Source organism: Melanaphis sacchari, unplaced genomic scaffold, assembly GCF_002803265.2.
Source record: "Melanaphis sacchari strain LSU unplaced genomic scaffold, SCAv2.0 Contig0_pilon_pilon, whole genome shotgun sequence".
Classification (NCBI taxonomy): Eukaryota; Metazoa; Arthropoda; class Insecta; order Hemiptera; family Aphididae; genus Melanaphis; species Melanaphis sacchari.
In genome coordinates this window covers 24466257-24485015 of record NW_020270366.1, presented here as the reverse complement: position 1 = coordinate 24485015, position 18759 = coordinate 24466257, and the positions used below count along the sequence as shown (strand labels likewise).

The window sequence follows — 18759 nt, the reverse complement described above, 5'->3', positions numbered from 1 at the left end:
CAACAGCCAATTTAACTACAGACGACTAGGTATCCATAAAAAAAAAAAATAAGCTTCGGATCGTGATACCGATACAACGCGCCAACCAATCAAAACGATAAAATCGGTGTAGCCAACGATCTTAGAATCAAGTAAATTGCAGTTCACGTCATATTGATATCGTATCACACATTTTGTTTTTCGTAGTTTTTCATGTATCAATCTTGAATGCATAGACCTATTTCCTTTATAGGTTGAATATGGTTGAATGTCTCTACACTCTACAGAACCATAGAGTTATCAACATTCTACGAGTCGTCTGACTCAGTACTCGGTCTCATGTATGAATGTATGATGAGTAATGTCTACAATATTGTTATTAAGTGTCTTATTCCCGCATAGCGTTTTCCTTGGTCGTTATTCGTAATTACTTATTATTATTATTATTGAACATTCGATTCTTGATCGTAAATTGAAAACATTATTCGCGTGACCAAGAAAGATTATTTTTAATTTTTATTGTTTAAACACAATAATGTCATTCCATTTTGTTTATTAAATTCAGTAAGAGAAAACTAGATCATTTAGATAGGATGGCACAAATTCCCGAGTGCCCGGAAACTCTGAAGAAGATTCAACATCATCTAAAAATTGCTTCGGAACACGATTCTAAAGATCCAGTAATCAGTTATTGGTGTGAGTTATTTGACATCGATAAATCCCTTTGAGCATGTTTGTAATTGTATTGATTTAGGTCGGCTATATGCTCTACAAACTGCATTGACACTGGATAAATCATCAAAAGATGCGAAAATATTTTTAGTGTCTCTAATGGATTGGTTGGAAAAACAAAAAAATAATTTAAAAGATAATGATATGATCACTAATGAGACTGCTGCTCAAGCACATATAGAAAATTATGCAGTAAAGTTGTTTAATTTTGCTGACGGAATGGATCGTCAGGCAAATTATAATAAGTAATATAATTTATTTATACCATCTATTTTTTTCTAAATGTTATGTTTTTGTTTTGATTAGGAATATAGTTAAATTATTTTTCACTGCTGGTCTGCTTATGGATGTTTTAAGCGTATTTGGAGATGTTTCTGAAGAGATCACAAACACTCAAAAATATGCAAAATGGAAGGCTACATACATTCATAATTGCATGAAAAATGGTGAAACTCCTACACCTGGACCACCAGTAACAGAAAGTGGACAAATTGGTTTCAACTTTCCAAACCAAAGTGAAGATATTCAACAACCAACAATTAATCCTGTTCCTGTTACTCCTACTCCACATACATATGAAGGTTAATTTAATATTTAAATTAATACTGAGCAGATGTGAGGAATCACAAAGTCAACATATAATTCCCTGCTTAACTCAAAATAATACATTTTAAATACATATAAAGTATTTTGTTACATAAAAATCTAAATTTGAACGAGTAGCTTATAAGTTATAAGTTATAACTGTTATAAGTATTTGAAGTTTAAATTGAATAATTATAACTCATATACTCTCCCAAATTCAGATATTAATGTATTAAAATACTCCAAAAAATATTCTACTTCAGAATATGAATTAAAAAATAGTTGCCATTAACCTAACAATGATTTTTAAAAAAAATGTTATTTCATGTTGAATTTATGCGAAAAATGTTTTTTTAAAACATTTTGAAATAATATGTATTTTTTGATAACAAAAAAAAAAAATTATTCAGTATATTATAATTTCAGATTATTCTCCATCGACTCCTAATGAGTATCAAAAAATATCAAATATGTCCACAATTAGTCCAACAGAAATACAGCCAACCATATCGGAAAGACCAGTTGTACTCAGAGGTATAGTTTTCTTAAATTACTTTTTGTATAAAAACTTAGTTAATAAGTAATATTTTATTTCCAAAAAAATCTAATAACATTGGTATATTTTAGATTGGGTGAGGTGTGGTTATTATTTCAAACAAATAAAAATTATTTTACATTTTAGATGGAATACAACTATCACCGTCACAAATTACTAAAGCGCAAAAATATTGCAAGTTTGCTGCTAGTGCATTAACCTATGATGATGTCTCTGAATCCATTGCTAATTTACAAAAAGCTCTGAAGTTACTAACAACTGGTGAAGATTCATAGTTATTAGATATTACTTACTAATTATTAAAATAGTGTTCAAAAAATGTATACATTGTTTTAAATTAATATTATTATTATTATTTTTATTTTTAATGTACATGACTTCAAATTGATCAAAAAAAGAAAAAACAAACAACAAAAAAAACTATGTAAAAATTATTTTACACCTACACATAAATTATTTACATAGGTACTAAAATAAATGACTAGAATGAATGAACACAAAAATTTGTTATCATATTATGGAGGGATGGAACAGGGGTTGTGTTTCCCAAGCTTTAGTTAAAAAAACCTTACAATAATAAATGTGCAAAAATTTTAATAAAAAAGAGCTAAGTTTGGGAAAAGTTATTATTTTTCTATTCTTGTTTTTGAGCTTTAGGTTCAGCAATTTCAGCCAGTTCTTTGCGCCTCAATTGATAATCAATAACCAATCGTCCAGCTAACATGAATAAAAACACTAATGCCGGAGCCATCCGTTCAAATTTATCTTTGGCTGCATAGTGTGTATAAACAGCCAATAAATGTGACATCAAAAGAGTTATATTCGCCCCTTGTTTAACATTTCCTTAAATTTAAAAATGTACCATAACAATTAGAATATTCATAAAAACGTGTAAATGAGTTAAGAATAGTTGATATTATAGTTAAATACTTACTATAAGGAACAAATGCCAAGCAAACACCACTTAATACTTCAGTTCCACCAACAGCTCTTCTATACCATTTGGCTGGCACTTTAAAATCTATCGTTTTAGATAATGGAAACACTTTGGCATATTTAACATAATCCTTTCGCTGAAAAAAATTACATTTTTAGATAAATTATTATAATTATTGATTATAATTAATATAAATAAATTGGTGAATTACTCTATTATATATAAAATTAATAAAAATCATAACTGGATTAATATAACTGAAAATGTGTAATATATATTTTACACAAATCATTCAATTATTAATTTTATGAATAAAAAGAAGAGCAATAAATTATTTTTTTCTATCCTAAAAAAAAATTAATTTTTATCCTAAATATTTTACCAATTATTATAGAGATATCTTCTACTTCTCGAGAATAAATATAAATTATTTTAACAGTTACATAATGATTATTAATTCATAAAAATATATTTTAAAATCTCTTCATATAAACTATTGATAAATAGTTACGTATTTTGGTAGAATCTTTAAACACATTTACGCTAGTGCCAAATATTTTAAATTCATACGTGGGCATATTGCCAATCAGTACATTTTACCACAAATAGATTCATCAAAAACACTACACAAAATTTATATTTATAAAAATAAATTTCCATTTTTATTAACTCAATTATTTGAATCAAAACAACCAATTAGGTAGTGTTAAAAAATTAATTTCTTTTAAAAATTACAATAAACCAATATCATATAAAATTAAACAAAATTATAAAATGTAGGTGTATTCATTAAAAAGTGAAAAGTTTAATTCATTTTTCAAAAAAATTAAAACAGGTAGGTACCTTATACTATTTATAATTTCTGTCTGACCATTTAATTTTTCAATTATTTATACAAGATAATAATATGAACTTTTGGCGTTATTTGAATTTTGATTAAATTATAAACAATTATTAAAATTTTAAATAAGATAATATAAAGTTACTTACAGATTAAGGAAAAATCAATTTAAATTCAAATTCACTGAAGTTAGAAATTAAATTGTTCTAATCTCAACTGAAATTAAATAATTTGTATAACATTTTTAAATTGAAATAAATTACACTGTTTTTGAAAATTAAAATAAATATTTATAATTACATTTAAAAATTTAATTTTTGTAATATCTGTATGCCTTGTTTTATAAAAACAAATGTTTTTATTAAATGTTCTAACGTTAAAAAATCATCATTAACTCTATTAAATAGAGGTTTATAGTTTTTAAGCGATTATAACAGTCTTAGAAATTATGTAAATGTGCAAAAAATATTCAATTGAAATGAATAAAAAATAAGTATTCATACCAATCAACATACAGTTTTAAACCTTGATAAACACATTACACTTATCATATTGTTATAGATAATATTATACCTAATAATAGCAATAACTATTTATTGACATAAATTATTTCTTACAAGATCCTTGTGCAGCTCTTTACTGATGACAGGACTCATTTTCAGAGTACCTACAAATAGGAAAAAAATACCAAGTAGAACCGAAAGACTCTTTAGAACTATTGATCCCATATTTGAATTTATGATTATCTACTATTTCAAAATTACTACACTGCAGCTACTAAAACGAGTTTAAATCTAATGGGATAGAAATTTAGTTTGTCAAAACGATCCACAAGCCACAGGGACTCCTCCTACGCTTTAGCGCTTTACAGTTTACCGCAAAAAGAAATATGTTTCGCAGTGTGTCCTAATCAAAGATCAACTTTTGAATATCTTAAACATTAGGGTTCGAATTTCACAATAAAATGTATATAGGTATTTTATAATAATTAATTAATAAGCAATAAATACAAAAACACAACTTTTTGTGGAGTAAAATGTGATGATTGAAAATATCGAATGTTAAATATTAAACCACTGAACAACATAATATTAAATATTGCATAACAATTGGACAAAATTTATATTATTTTAAACATTGAAAATTAAAATGTTTTACATGTACTCCGGTGGTTAAGGTTGGGTACACTGTTGACACAAAATAATATTATGACCTATGTGGAGTGTAGATACTGGATAATCGTGGTTTGGCAGATACTGAACGTTTTGCTTATGTAGTGTATCCACATGACCGGCAACATTTCTAGAATTTCCAATTTTCCAGTGCATAGTATCACTATGGCATTATCCCATCATTTTGCGATTGCGCTTCTCAAACCCTGTGAAAATCAATACTTTAAAGATATCACAATTGTTAATGTTTACTATCCTTTGTTGTTTAGAACTTTGTCAGAACAATCAATGTTGAAAACCATTTGCTTTTAAGCTTAATCTTTTCAAGTTAAAGAGCGAGCTTGATTAATTACAATGACCGAATCTGAAAATATTGGATCAATGGACAAATCAGGTATTTATGTTTATCACTTATATTTCAATTATAGGTATGTTCTATTCAATGGTTATATTATCCATTTTTAAATGTCGTAGGTCAAGATGACGATATCATTGAAAATTGCATGCCTAAAAAAGTTGATAAAAATAATATAAAGGGTAAAAAACGTAAAAAGTGTTTACGTGACAAAACAGCACCAAGACCTCCACATTCTGGTAAATAATAAATACATTTTCTTGTAGTTACTACTAATTGATAGATTATCTGTCTATGTACAGGGTATATACGATTTTTAAATGATAGACGTGAACAATTCCGATCTGAAAATCCAAATCTACCATTTGCTGAAATTACCAAAATGCTAGCTACTGAATGGAACCAATTGCCAGCTGATAAAAAACAAGTAATTTGCTTTATATTATAATATTAATCATCAAAAAAGAAGAAGTTAAATTATTCTTCTATACAAATATATTATTTATAATTATTTTAGCATTATCTTTTAGCCGCCGAACAAGAACGAAGAAAGTATGTTGAAGAATTAGATGCTTATAAAAAGACTGATGCATACAACAATTTTATTCAACGAAAATTGAAAAAAAAGAAAGTGAAAACCCCAATCCAAGAAGTTAGTATAATATATTTAACTATATTAATTTTACAATTAGTCTACATGTTAATATTACCTAGTATAATATTTTTGACATCTTAGTCCACATTTATTATATACATATAAATATACAGTAAAATATCTCAAAAAGCTTCTTTTAGTTGAATTTTTTTATATGTTGAATTCAAAAAACTTGTTCATTAATTTGTCATTTAAATTCTTTATTTTAAGTAATTAATAGAACTTGAAATAATAATTTTAATTTTCAGTATTAATAATTACATAATAATAAATAAAAAAAAAGGTTAAGTTTTCTATATTTTTTCTGAGCTTTGAATAAAAGTAGTTCAGTGAAAAATATATACTACAATTACCAAATTTAATTATAATTTTATAAAATTAAAAATTAATTGCTAATAGTTATTATCTGTGTATTTGTTCTATTTAGGATCATAAATTAGAAAAAGAAAAACCATCTACTGATAATAGTAATACAGTTTATGATATTCCTATATACACGGAAGAATTCTTGAATTTCAATAAAGGTTAGTATTTGTTTTATTTGTATTTATTTTAAATTTATTATTATTTTTTATTTACAGCGAGAGAAAGTGAACTAAGGTACCTTCGTAAAACGGTAACAGATCAAGAACAAGAAGTATCTGTCTTAGATAAACATATTGGAAACATGAATAATGGAATAATCAAATTAATGGCTAACACTGAAAAACTCAAAGCAGGATGTTCAAAATACGAACAGTATTTGATTAAATTACGGTCTATACTTTTAGATAGTTTTTCTGACATTACTTTCCCAGGTAACTATTTCAAATTAAAATTAAATCTATTCTTTATTTTACTATTATTTTAATAATTAATTTATTCATAAAAATGATAAAATTGAATATGCACAATCTTTAGATCATCGAAGAATGACAAATTGCATCTAAATTATTTTAGTTTGCCTTGTCACTTGTGCAAAATTAATTATAAATGGGAGTTGTCAAAGGATCGGCTGTCTAAAGTTTTAACTGCCCGTAGTATAACACTTCCACAGTTTTTTATTTATATGAACTAAAATGTAGATTGTTTTTTCACCTCTAAAAATTTAAATAATTTATGTGACTATCTCTGATTTTAAACTATTTGATTTTTTCTATACTTCTTTAGTGTTGAATTGCCATGTGATATCATAAATATCATTATTATCTTATAGAAGAAGGTATTTGTTTATATTTATTTTTAATGTTTTATATGTGTTAAACTAATGATCTAATTTAGCAAGAGCAATAATAATATATTGTTGTTTAAGGTAGGATAATGCAAGTTTCTTATAATAATCTTATATACTAAAGGATGGTAAGGAGAGGGTAAATAATTGGGAATAAGAATTAGTTTTGCTTAAATGACTCAATATTTTACTGTAACCAAAGCAACATATAAATTGTAAAATTAAATAAAACGTGAAGACAAAAAAGTTAAAGTGTTTGAGTTGGTAATCTTAATTAAGACAATGTTGAATTTAGAGAAGTTTGATATATTATAATATACCTTATATATATATATAGATGTGACTCCCACACAACAATGCATACTAATAAAATAAAAACTTCAAACTGCTGTAATAATTGAACTACTTATTTATGCACACTTCATATAGCATATTTGTAATCAACATCAAATTGATTTTATTTATAAAAAAATAGTGCACTATTAAGTACATTTATTATTAAAATTATTATTCTCAAATTTTGTGTATGATATTGATAAAATTATGAGGTAATACAATTTTTTAACATGAACACCTAATCATAATTTATAAATGTTGTGAAATATTTTATTTGTGTTCTGTAATTTGATGATTTTTTTTTTTTTGAAACAAAATTCCAAGTGAAATGAGTAAATGTATTAATTTTAAAATATTTTCAAGTAAGAGGGATGCTTTAAGAAAAATTCTGTAGTTTTTTTAACATTATATAATTAAATCATTTATTTCAAATTTAATATAATTCACATCAAGACAAATGAAATGGGACAAAACTATGTCTAATGCTTACTTAATTCTATGTTATTTTTTTTTAAATTATTAAATTATCTTCTCTGTACTATTCAACTTTTATTAATAGTCTGAAAAAACAAATGTGCACTTTATTTAGATCATCTAAGAATGACAAATTGTATCTAAATTATTTTAGTTTTCCTTGTCAAATGTGCAAAATGAATAATAATTAATTGGGAGTTGTCAAAGGATCGGCTGTCTAAAGTTTCTAACTGCCCGTAGTATAACACTCCCACAGTGCAAGTATAATATCAATATTTATATTATATAATGGTACTCAAAAATTAGATTAATCATCTTTGTGTTAGCAATTTTGTATGTATAGTTTTAAATTAATATAGATTAAAAATGATTCAAAATAGTCAAATAATATCTTATTTAATCAATAATCTTGTTTATTATTTTTATTTTTTAGATGACATTGAGCCACCTACTGTCGAGACTATTGACACATTCATGGTTAATTTAGTCACACTGCTAACTACTAATACTACTACTGATCCTTTGTGGGTTGCAAATATAAAAAAAGCTATTTCTAATCTGGATTTTTCTCAATGTTAAATAAAGTATATTTTAAACAATCAATTTATAAGTCATAACTCATAAATGAACTGATTATGTTTAATAATATTATTTAACGTGATATGCCTATACCCTAAAAACTAAGATATTGTTTTAAATTTTAAATTATTGTTTATTTTAAATAAATTATGAAAATAAAATTTAGTATACTAATTTCTTGTGATAATCCTTTTAATTAAATGAAATGTTATGTAGTAAATAGTTATTATATTTTAATTAAATACTATAAAGATAAAATTTATTAAACATAGTAACACGATTTGTATTCAGCGAAATTTTTTACTATTGTTTTCTAAACGTAGCTTTCCTTCTATTAGTTTATTCATCCTTTCTATTTGTTTCTTATCAAACCCCTAAAAATATAAAAAAATATTCATTATTTTTTTACATTATAACTTAGAAGACAATAGTTATTTAACTTCAATTTTTATATTTCTTAATCCTTCTTTAGCCAGACAGACTTTTTGTTGATACTGAAATATTTGTTCTATAACATTTATAATGTTTGAACTAAATCGGTTATCTATGAAAAAAAAAATAAATGTTTAATAATTATTTCAGTATTTTTATTATACATTTTTTATATAATACATGAAATATTTAAATATTCAATTTTAAAATTTCCTGGGCTATGATAATTCAATCCACTCTTTAATAATTGACCTGTTAAGTATGGATGTGTGTGCGGAACAATCATATTTTCAGCTCTTTGTTTCAAATTAGTCACTAAATTAAATTAAAATATATTAGTTGATATTTAATATGTAAAATGTATTATATATTACTATAAACATTAAATATAAAGCCATTTCTAAAATTTTCTGATAGTGGACTGTTATACATTTTAAAGTTAAAAACTTTTGAAATTTTAAAAACATCTATTAAATCTAGTAGAAAATGTTTTTGTTTCATTATCGAATTCTTTTAACATATATAGTTATCAAGGAAGAAAACATATTGGTACAAAATCAAATGTTACACCAACAATGCGAATCGTAGTTAAATTTTATTTAATATAATATACACAAATTCTTCTATTTAAAAAAAAAACTAAATATATTTTTAAAAATGAAAAACTTATCAATTTTATAATAACTCTAATTAAATAGTTTTAAAAAATGTTTTTTTCATTAAAAAAGTTGGATCAAGTTATAATTGAAATGTAACAATAAAACATTAATATAGATGACTAGGTAATTTAAAATATAAGCGACAAAATTAGTAATATTTTATTATTTTCTTACACTCAATCGATGTTAACCCAGCACAATCAATACTATCATTTGATAGACTATTTTTTTCTTTTAATTTTTGAGTTAGAATATCCATCTAAAATACAATTTTTTTTGAATAATTTAACAAAATTAATAAATTTTACTTAATAATATAAAAATATAATTGTTATTGATAGAATGTAACTTTTTTTTTTCTTTAAACAAAAACAAAAGGTATAATTGAAGATGTTAATGTAATTTTTCAAGTTTCAAATTACTATGATGAAATGATATCTACACTATACCTTTTTTGAAGTGCCTACTGAATTAAATAAGTGTAGTAATCAATATTTTTTTTTAAATAAGTAAATTTTAAGATCCAAAGAAAAAATAGGTGACATTGAAATTTTTCACTCTTATAATTATTTTCATCAGTATATAGTTACTATGAACCTTCAATGTTAAAAAGTGTCATTGATAACATACAGAGATGTAGTGGAGGATATGCAGTGTATATCCACTTTCTAAATGTTGTAAAGAGAGCAAACAAAAAAAAAAAAAAAATGAAGATTGCAAGTTTATACTAAAAAACGTAACGTAATAATGCGTTTACTCAGTATATGCACAATTTACAAAAATTGTATAATGAAGGCATTAGGCAGTAATCATTTTATTCTATAATAATTAATACTAGAAATCAACATGCGAATTTATGACTTATTGCTGCATTAAAGCCTAGCCCTCTGTTGATCATGCATGTGATATGATAATGTTTGTAGTACCTACTTATTTACCTACTACATTTATTCACTATGTTGTGTATACTAATGTATAATTCACAAAATATACATCTCTAATTTGTTCAAATTTTTTGACTATTTACAATATTTTAAATCTGTTGCTGACTAACATAAATGATCGACTATTGAGTATATTATGAAACTCTAAAAGCTATGTTAAAAGTTGGGTTTTAAACCTTAAAACGGCTGATGACAATAGATTCGGAAAAATAATAGAAGTAAAAATGAAAATTTAAAACAAAATGTATGGAATATTCTATAAGTTTATATTAAGTTTTTGGTAAATAAATACATTTTATAATAATATTACTAACATGGTTTAAGCTAATAAATGTTGTTATTAATTTAAATAAGTAATTGAATTATGATGGGGGAGGAGTTAATGATAAAAGCCCCCTAAAAGCTAAAGCTGCTAAATCTTAGCATACAGTTTTTAGTACGTTTGCAATTAATTTCCGGACTATATCCCTGATAATATAAAAAATTATATCATAGAGAAATTCTTTAAATATAAGTAGGTTATACCTAATTCTCAAAAATATTTTGTTAAATGGTTGTTTAACTAGGTATATAATTATAATATGTAAATATTATTAAAATGTACCAAATATTCTAAAATCCTATTGCTTTTTAATTCTTGCATAGATTTCCAATTGGTTTCATCACTATTAAGTTGAAATTTTGACAAAACACTCACTAGGGCAAATGCACCTTCATCCTTAATCAAATTTCTAGCCAACGAAAGTGATTTTAATGTTCTGTTTGTTCTTAAAATCTAAGGCATATTTAATATTTTCTATAATTAGGTAGGTATGTTAATAATATAATATTGAACTATGAATCATAATATAAAGATTATAGATAAGCACATAATAATAACAATATGTATTATATTATGTAGTAATTATTGTGATTCACTTGTGCTATTTTTTTTGCTCCTTCACATGTTATACCATTGCAATCTAAATACAATGAATTCAACTGTGTTTTTCCACTTGTCTCGTCCAAAATATCCAAAAGATGGTTAACTCCTTTATCTTTAAGTTGACAAAATCTCAGCCATAATTTTTTCACTCTTAAATATAATTTATGTAATTTCATTACAATAATAATATAGGTAGGTAGACTCCAAAACAATATAAAAAATAAAAATAAAAACAAATGTAAAAAAATGAAATATATATAAATATATACATATTTGGCATAAGTAGGTATATGTGTAAGTACTTGGTATCTGGTGTTAAACAACATAAATAATTCAAATTTGATAGATCAATTCCATCAAATACTAATTCCATAACAAGACATTCTTCCATTTTTAGGTAGTTGCTTAAACTATTCAATATTTCTTGGTTAACTTTGTAGTTAGTTAAGCTGTGTATAAATGTATACTATATTTTAATTTCATATTATTTATTATATATATATTTGTGATAATGTCGATAATGAGTAGATAGAACTCAACAGAAATGTAAATTATAAGATTATGGTTAGGTTAAATCCTAAATTGATTTAAGGAGGAGAAAGATTTTTTAAATAACGAAACTGCAAAAGTGTTTAATTTAAAATTATAGGAAAAACCCTTATTAAACACAACTTTTTTTTATGATCAAAAAATGAGAGTATAAGGATTTCATCGTTTCCCCGCCTGCTTATATCCTACGTTGGGTGAGACGTAAATATGAAAATATGATCTATTAACAAAGAAATTCATATGATTTTTATGATAGGTATTTTAGTTTAATATCTACTATAGTAGCCACTAAGTACTTATCTACTACCTATGATTCTGGGTAAATTTTTGTATTAACTGTGAAATATTAAAATTAATAGGAAATACTTTGACTAGTAAAATTGGCGTTCGATGCCAAGATTAGTTTTAAGCTTTCTCCTTAAAACAAAAATGTGAATCTACCTGACTTACAAGCATTGTGGCTAGTACCACATATTTCGAAGGAGGAGATTAATTAATTCAATATTTTTTTGACTTAAACATAATATTCCAAAAATTTTTGTTGGATTATGCAAATTTATTATGTAGGTATAAAGAGATTGAATTCTTGAATAACGCTTTTAAATCATCTACAATCTTCCACATAGCCACCTAAATCGTTATTGATAAGAAGAAACTACAATACGGGTTAATTGTAAAATATAAATTCGATGTATATTAATGAATTTAGAATTCAGATGGCTAATTTAAAGTAATATTCTATTACAATACATTACAAAATGGCTTTTGGCGCCCCCTCGGTCTTAGGGCCCAGTGCGTATGTTGTTACTCTCACCCAATCCCACCACCACTATCGGGCATGAATCTGTTAATAGGCACTTATAATTTTGTTTATATAAGCCAGAGGTGGACTGGGCCGACGGACAAGTGGGCGATCGCCTCCTGGGCTGTTAGGGTTTTCGTCTTTACGATAATAATTGTATATTTTATTTGACAATTAAGGACACAAACATTTTTTTAAAATTATATTTAGCAAATAGACTACATGACGATATTTGAATAGTAGGGAGAGAAGATTAACCACTATAATTCTATCTGTCTAGGCTATTACTATTAAGATATGTATGTTGGTATAATGATATTTGTATAATATAATACCTGAACGGTTGGGCTTTTATATGATCGCCCGGGCCGATTTTTTACACCAATCCGCCCCTGTATAAGCACATTAATTATGACTACAATAAATTAATTACTATAGAATTTTTAATCGGTAGTAATTCTATTCTATTAAACATTGTGGGCACTTCTCTACCCTGAAAAAATAATTAAATCTAAAAAGGTATATATATGTACGTCTACCTATTATATAATATCTATCACATTTGTATTGCAACTTTTGATATTGAAATTTAGATTGATACCTATACACTCAATATATTATTACGATGATTAATTTGATACATTTTATTTTTAAAGTATAAATAATATTACCTGAGTTTAGTAATAGTTTTTGATAATTCCTGTTCATACCAATGCACATTGCTATAAACCTCCATTTTGCTTTCAATTTTCTTTCCTATTGTTCATTAAACAACAATAATTGGTGTATTAGTATAAAGTGTTTAAAATTCACATTTTATAAGTGTCTATCTAAATTATAGGTGCCTATTTATACAGGGGCGTCATTTCAAGTTTTTTTTTTTTGGTGTGCGAGGTTTCAAGCAAGCTATTTTGAAATTTCACCAGGTCATATAAAAATAGAAATACATATACGTATATGTACATTATCCTACTTTAAATTAACCTAACTTAACCGAATTATTGCATCAATATAAATAGTAAAAATCAATTTAAAAACTAAAATATAATAAATAATAATTATAATAATTAATAGTAAACCGATATTGATAAATGCCAGTAAAAAAATTAAAATAAAATTTAAGAAAATTTAATTTTGAACATTATCTCAGCAGGGAACTATTGTAAAAATAAAGTGTGGAACCGCACACCCTGATCCCCCCAAATTACGCCCCTGTATTTATGCTTATGTATGCATTATGCAATGTGCATTATATACCTCTGAGAAATTAAGTTGAAACTCTGATGGACCAAATAATAGAGTGTAACTAGATAATCTAAAACGTTCGTCTTTTGGCCTATGACTGATTAGTGGTTTCTGTAAAATACCATAGATTTAATAAATTTAAGATAAGACGAACTCGGTACCTAATTGGAAAAAAGCCAAAAATAAACAATAATAAATATACATTATTAGTTTAAAACAGAATAATTTTTACCATTTTTTCTAGTCACAGTTTTCACTTAAATTTAGAATTATTTTTATAAACAGAGAATTTTTAATTTTTAGTTAAAGCATTTTTTCCTAATATATATCGTATACACAGACAAAAAAAAAATACAAAATTATAAAATACTAAAATAAATAGGTACACATTGATTAGAGTATTCAGAATCTAAAACAGTTTTCTTATTTCATAATACAAAAGAATTTCGTTAAATAATAAATATCAGTAATTTGTTCTATCATATAGATTAAATTGTGGAATGATTATTGCTTAACTGTTGTGTTAATAATTACTATGTATAATTTATTTACTATTTATTATCTCTAATAATAAAATGATTCACCGTCATTAATATAATTATTTATTATTACCTATAATTATCCTTGATTATTATGTTGGTAGAGGCTTTCACAATATTTTTCTCCTTTGTATACAGTGGCGTGCACAGAAATTTTGAATGGGGGTCAACTTTTTTTAATACAATATTATTATCAATTAAAATAATCTGTGATATGATTTTATATGATAAATTGATAACTTGAAAATTATATTTTGTGATTTGTGATTGTAGATACTAGTTAATAGGTAGTTACCCTTAGATCATATACAATGGATGGAGCCACGGATTAATATTTTGATGTACATGTTAACGACAAGTCGCCAGTTATTTAGCCTTTACTGTGCATGCGCAAGCGACAAGTCGCACATTTTTTGTACAAATTGTACATAATCTTGATTAAATTAGAAATCTATTGTCTTCAACAAAAAGTTGTTTATGGAAAGAGTTATTTAAAATTTCTCTATTTATTTTAATAAAATTATGGTATACAATAAATAAATATTTGTATAAAAACTGTTCTATAAAGATATATTATATTTGTATTGATCACAATATTACCTATACTCTATAATGCCAATAGTATAAGTATAGTATAATATATTATATTTTATATTAAATAATAATTTATTAATTCTTAGTACGTACTAAACAATTATGTTATTAATTTAGTAAATGAAAAATACATACATCCGTATTCCATTTTAAATTGCATTACCTGTACCAATAATAACCAAGATAGCGACAAAAATAAACTATATAACTTTATTTTATATAAATATGTAATATTAAATTCTAATAGATTAAAGATGAAATATGTGTGGTATCATTTGAATGACGCACAAATAAAATATTTAAATATTTAAATCTTTAAAAAAATATTACGGCGATCTATTTATTTTGAACCTAACAATGAATGATATATTCGTGAATTATAATCATATTTTATGATGAAATACTATATGAAAAATATTTTTCTTACGAGTACCAAATGAGTTTTATTTATTATCCACAATTCACAAACCCACACACCACATAGGTACCTACAGATTGTCAACGATAATTAAAGTTAATACATAAAGTATAACAATCTAAGGAATTAACATAATAATATAGGTACATCAACCATCAACTTATAAAGCTATTGTGTTCATTCATTTTTATTTTACTACAAAATTCTATACCTGTACACAAAGTGCATTTTATTTTGTTTGAAGTACCTAAGTTTTTGACCAGGCGTGTCCAAATACTTCAACTTATTTAATAATGCAACCATATATAGACATCGCCCATTCATAAACGCATTATGTATACCCTCAAGATTTCATGTGAAATCTTACTCACACGTATACATATATTATTATTGTATGAGTTATAAATTTAATAGAAAACAATTTTAATTTATTTAAAAAAATCTAATATAAATAATAAAATGAGTAATATAAAGATAAATATACTGAACTTAAATTATATTTTAGATTAGTGTTTAGAAATTATGTTTTAAAATTTTATTTAGATTTATATTTTAATAAGCTACTTTACTCATCGTCATCACTCATCACTCATTAGTAATGAAAAGATATTAATAAACTATTGTAAATTATGTACCTACTTTTTCTATATAGATACCTATTAATTCTTTTTAGATACCTATATTGACTAGTTAAATTTTAAAACTAAAATGTGTATTGTTTTCCTTAATTTTTATTTATTTTATTAGACCTGTTATATCAAAATAAAAGAATAAACAAAAACGCATAAAAAAATCAAAACAAAAAATCTAAAAAAAAACAACAAATATTAAAGAAACAAAGAAACAGATGAGTCTAAAAATCAAGATATTGATGATGTAATAAAAAAAAAAATGTTAAAATTGTAATGCTTTGTCTTTTATAAATGTAAATAGAGATTTTCAAATACTTCCTATCACCACGTAAAAGTTAGGTAAGCTCTCTAGTCTCTAATCTCTGAACGTCTGAACATGATGCGTATCTACAAGAATTGAAAAATGTAGAATGATGATAAAATAAATAAACATTTTAAACTTAATATTTGAATTTCTAACAATTTATTTACATTACCACGATTTAAAAATCAGGATTAAGTGTCAATTTGAAGAGAAATCAATCGAAAACATTACATTTGATGAAGCATTACAGAAATATGTGTATTATATTTTATGTAAAATGATAATAATTTATATAATTTTTTTTATTATTTTTCATTCAATTTATTTTATATTAGATATGAAGTCTCAGCTCCTAAAAATATAATTCAACAGAATTTGGTAATCAAATAGCAAACAAATGACAAATCCCAATCCCCCTATTATTATACAAAATAAAAACACATATTACATCTATAAATTATGGAGAAATTCGTGTTGAAGTGATAAAAAAAAAATATAGACTAGTAAAATTATGACAACAATCTGTTTAGTATATATATACTATTTGTATTCTGTACACTAAAATCTTACTGGCGTATTGCGTTAACATATGCATGTACACGCACACAATAAAATAGTATAATATGGTTTATCACTTATTTGAGGACGATGACCATACGATTAACTATTATAGCATATTGAATATTCGTTAACCTTAACCGTGTTAGATTTCAATTACCGAAAAAACCGTCTTATGCTGCGTTAGTTATTTATACACGCCATCAGTAGGTACGCTGCTTCAAGACGATTATTAATTATTATTACTTCTTAACTCAGTTGTCTGTTTTAATTTTTATCCCATTGCCCCCATATTATTATTATCGCTCATCTGGGTTCCACATAAACAGTTCGGTGTAATATTTATCGTAAGGCGACAACATTCTATACGTTGTATATACTCGTATGATCATATATAGGTACATATAGGACCGCCGTTAACCGAGTTATTTATAAGGCGATGACGGAGATTTATAATCCACATGGGTAAAGCGAAACAACAAACACGACGTATATAACCATCATGTATGACCCTACAGTATTCAATGCGTGCGCGTATTCGTCATATAGGGCGTAAATTATATAGAAGCGATCCCTTGTACAATATTAAATATAGTAAAAAGTGAGTAGACCATCATCGGACAAAAAAGGGGTCCTTTTTTTTCTCGATACACATTAAACGTATAGCTGAGTACAGATGTTACCCCGACCCGGCCTGGCGAGTCTGCAGCAGAGCGCGTAGGTAGGTATACAAAACAGTAGCAGTGCATGTATCAAGGGGCGAGGAAAACGTTTAATTTCTTTTTTACAACGAACATAATATCATTATATATTTTTTCCTTTGATCATCTCTGCAGCAGGTGATGTAATTTTACATATCCGTATATTATTGTGTATACACGCATGCCTGTCTTGCTAAAAAAAAAAAAAAAAAAAAAAGAATAACAAATTACAGAAAAAAGAATTAAGGTGTTTTAACGAGACGTTACATACTATAACGTATACGTTATTATTTTTTATATATTTTTTTCAACACAAACGTCATTTAAACGAATTATATCGCATTTATTCTAGTATACTTATAAATATGGTGCATTGGTGCATATATTTATCTGAGCTCTGAATTCTGACCACCTGCTGCAAGTCTTCAAATTTTATGGTCTGTAACGACATCTTTGTTTTCGTTCACAGTTGTTATTGTTGTTATTTTTTTACACAACGTATACAAGTATACACATAAATAAGTAAAACGTGTAATGATGTATTTAATGGTCGCGATAGATTTATACGTGTTTTTATAACATTCTTTTTTCCTCTTCCTTTTTTTATCGTTTCGTGTGTGTATATAATATTATAAATGTGTAATAATATTTTAGTAAAGTTTGCACGCTTCTTTCAATAAAATATAAATTTATTATACTATACATATAACGTGTAATTGGCCGCTATTGTGATACAACTATAGAAGATTTTAAGTTTTATTTTATTCAGAACCACCATTTATTGATAAACATAATTTTGATTAGTTTTAAATTTTAAGTACCTAAATTCTTTACAAATAGTGGTAATATATATTTTTTTCAATAACTCTTTTAAATGCCAATAAAATCTCGGTTATTCTAGATTTTTTTATTTTATCTCACAATGTTTTTAAGCTAAAATTTTCAAGTTAATTTTTAAAACAATATGTAGTTTGATTAATTTAAATTTATATTGTATTAATTTTTCGGTTGTTTTTGTGTTAAATTTGTTTGTTTATTTTTTTCTG

General features: G+C 25.1%; 4 protein-coding genes across 5 annotated transcripts; 2 read left to right on the top strand and 2 right to left on the bottom strand.

The window, feature by feature from the left end:
* The first annotated feature begins 249 nt into the window (after positions 1-249).
* On the top strand, positions 250-2215 carry LOC112601618 (vacuolar protein sorting-associated protein VTA1 homolog). The gene is made up of 5 exons (XM_025349730.1): positions 250-675; positions 734-956; positions 1018-1292; positions 1723-1830; positions 1979-2215. Exons 1-5 carry the CDS (start codon positions 573-575, stop codon positions 2125-2127), a joined length of 858 nt encoding a protein of 285 aa, XP_025205515.1. The 5' UTR covers positions 250-572; the 3' UTR covers positions 2128-2215.
* Positions 2216-2429: 214 nt separating this feature from the next.
* Positions 2430-4613, bottom strand: LOC112596486 (transmembrane protein 35A). Its single transcript, XM_025342550.1, has 3 exons — positions 4248-4613; positions 2787-2925; positions 2430-2695 (listed from the first exon to the last, which is right to left on the bottom strand). Exons 1-3 carry the CDS (start codon positions 4356-4358, stop codon positions 2487-2489), a joined length of 459 nt encoding a protein of 152 aa, XP_025198335.1. The 5' UTR covers positions 4359-4613; the 3' UTR covers positions 2430-2486.
* Positions 4614-4887: 274 nt separating this feature from the next.
* LOC112590922 (high mobility group protein 20A-like) lies at positions 4888-8494 on the top strand. Of its 2 annotated transcripts, none has more exons than XM_025334547.1 (7): positions 4888-5196; positions 5277-5396; positions 5460-5584; positions 5675-5809; positions 6240-6336; positions 6394-6609; positions 7987-8089. In XM_025334547.1, the coding sequence occupies exons 1-7, from the start codon at positions 5157-5159 to the stop codon at positions 8010-8012; spliced, it is 759 nt and encodes a 252-aa protein (XP_025190332.1). In that variant the 5' UTR covers positions 4888-5156; the 3' UTR covers positions 8013-8089. The 2 variants fall into 2 exon arrangements, with proteins under 2 accessions (XP_025190332.1, XP_025190325.1); XM_025334540.1 differs by lacking the exon at positions 7987-8089 and adding an exon at positions 8266-8494 and having other exon boundaries at positions 4890-5196.
* Positions 8495-8698: 204 nt separating this feature from the next.
* LOC112600691 (leucine-rich repeat-containing protein 71-like) lies at positions 8699-13989 on the bottom strand (the record flags this gene model as incomplete). The annotated part of the gene is made up of 9 exons (XM_025347993.1): positions 8699-8785; positions 8852-8955; positions 9024-9158; positions 9677-9761; positions 11051-11221; positions 11365-11521; positions 11674-11820; positions 13394-13478; positions 13980-13989. Coding segments are annotated over 9 exons (981 nt in total), but the record flags the coding sequence as incomplete, so codon positions are not given.
* Positions 13990-18759: the final 4770 nt, after the last annotated feature.

Coding starts and splice junctions, on each gene's coding strand:
- LOC112601618 (XM_025349730.1), top strand. CDS start 573: ATGGCACAAATTCCCGAGTGCCCGGAAACTCTGAAGAAGATTCAACAT. Junction 676..733: donor TCCAGTAATCAGTTATTGGT/GTGAGTTATTTG, acceptor GTATTGATTTAG/GTCGGCTATATGCTCTACAA. Junction 1,831..1,978: donor AAGACCAGTTGTACTCAGAG/GTATAGTTTTCT, acceptor TTTACATTTTAG/ATGGAATACAACTATCACCG.
- LOC112596486 (XM_025342550.1), bottom strand. CDS start 4,358: ATGGGATCAATAGTTCTAAAGAGTCTTTCGGTTCTACTTGGTATTTTT. Junction 2,926..4,247: donor AAGAGCTGCACAAGGATCTT/GTAAGAAATAAT, acceptor AATTTTTTTCAG/CGAAAGGATTATGTTAAATA. Junction 2,696..2,786: donor CTTGGCATTTGTTCCTTATA/GTAAGTATTTAA, acceptor TTTAAATTTAAG/GAAATGTTAAACAAGGGGCG.
- LOC112590922 (XM_025334540.1), top strand. CDS start 5,157: ATGACCGAATCTGAAAATATTGGATCAATGGACAAATCAG. Junction 6,337..6,393: donor ATTCTTGAATTTCAATAAAG/GTTAGTATTTGT, acceptor TTTTATTTACAG/CGAGAGAAAGTGAACTAAGG. Junction 6,610..8,265: donor TTCTGACATTACTTTCCCAG/GTAACTATTTCA, acceptor TTTATTTTTTAG/ATGACATTGAGCCACCTACT.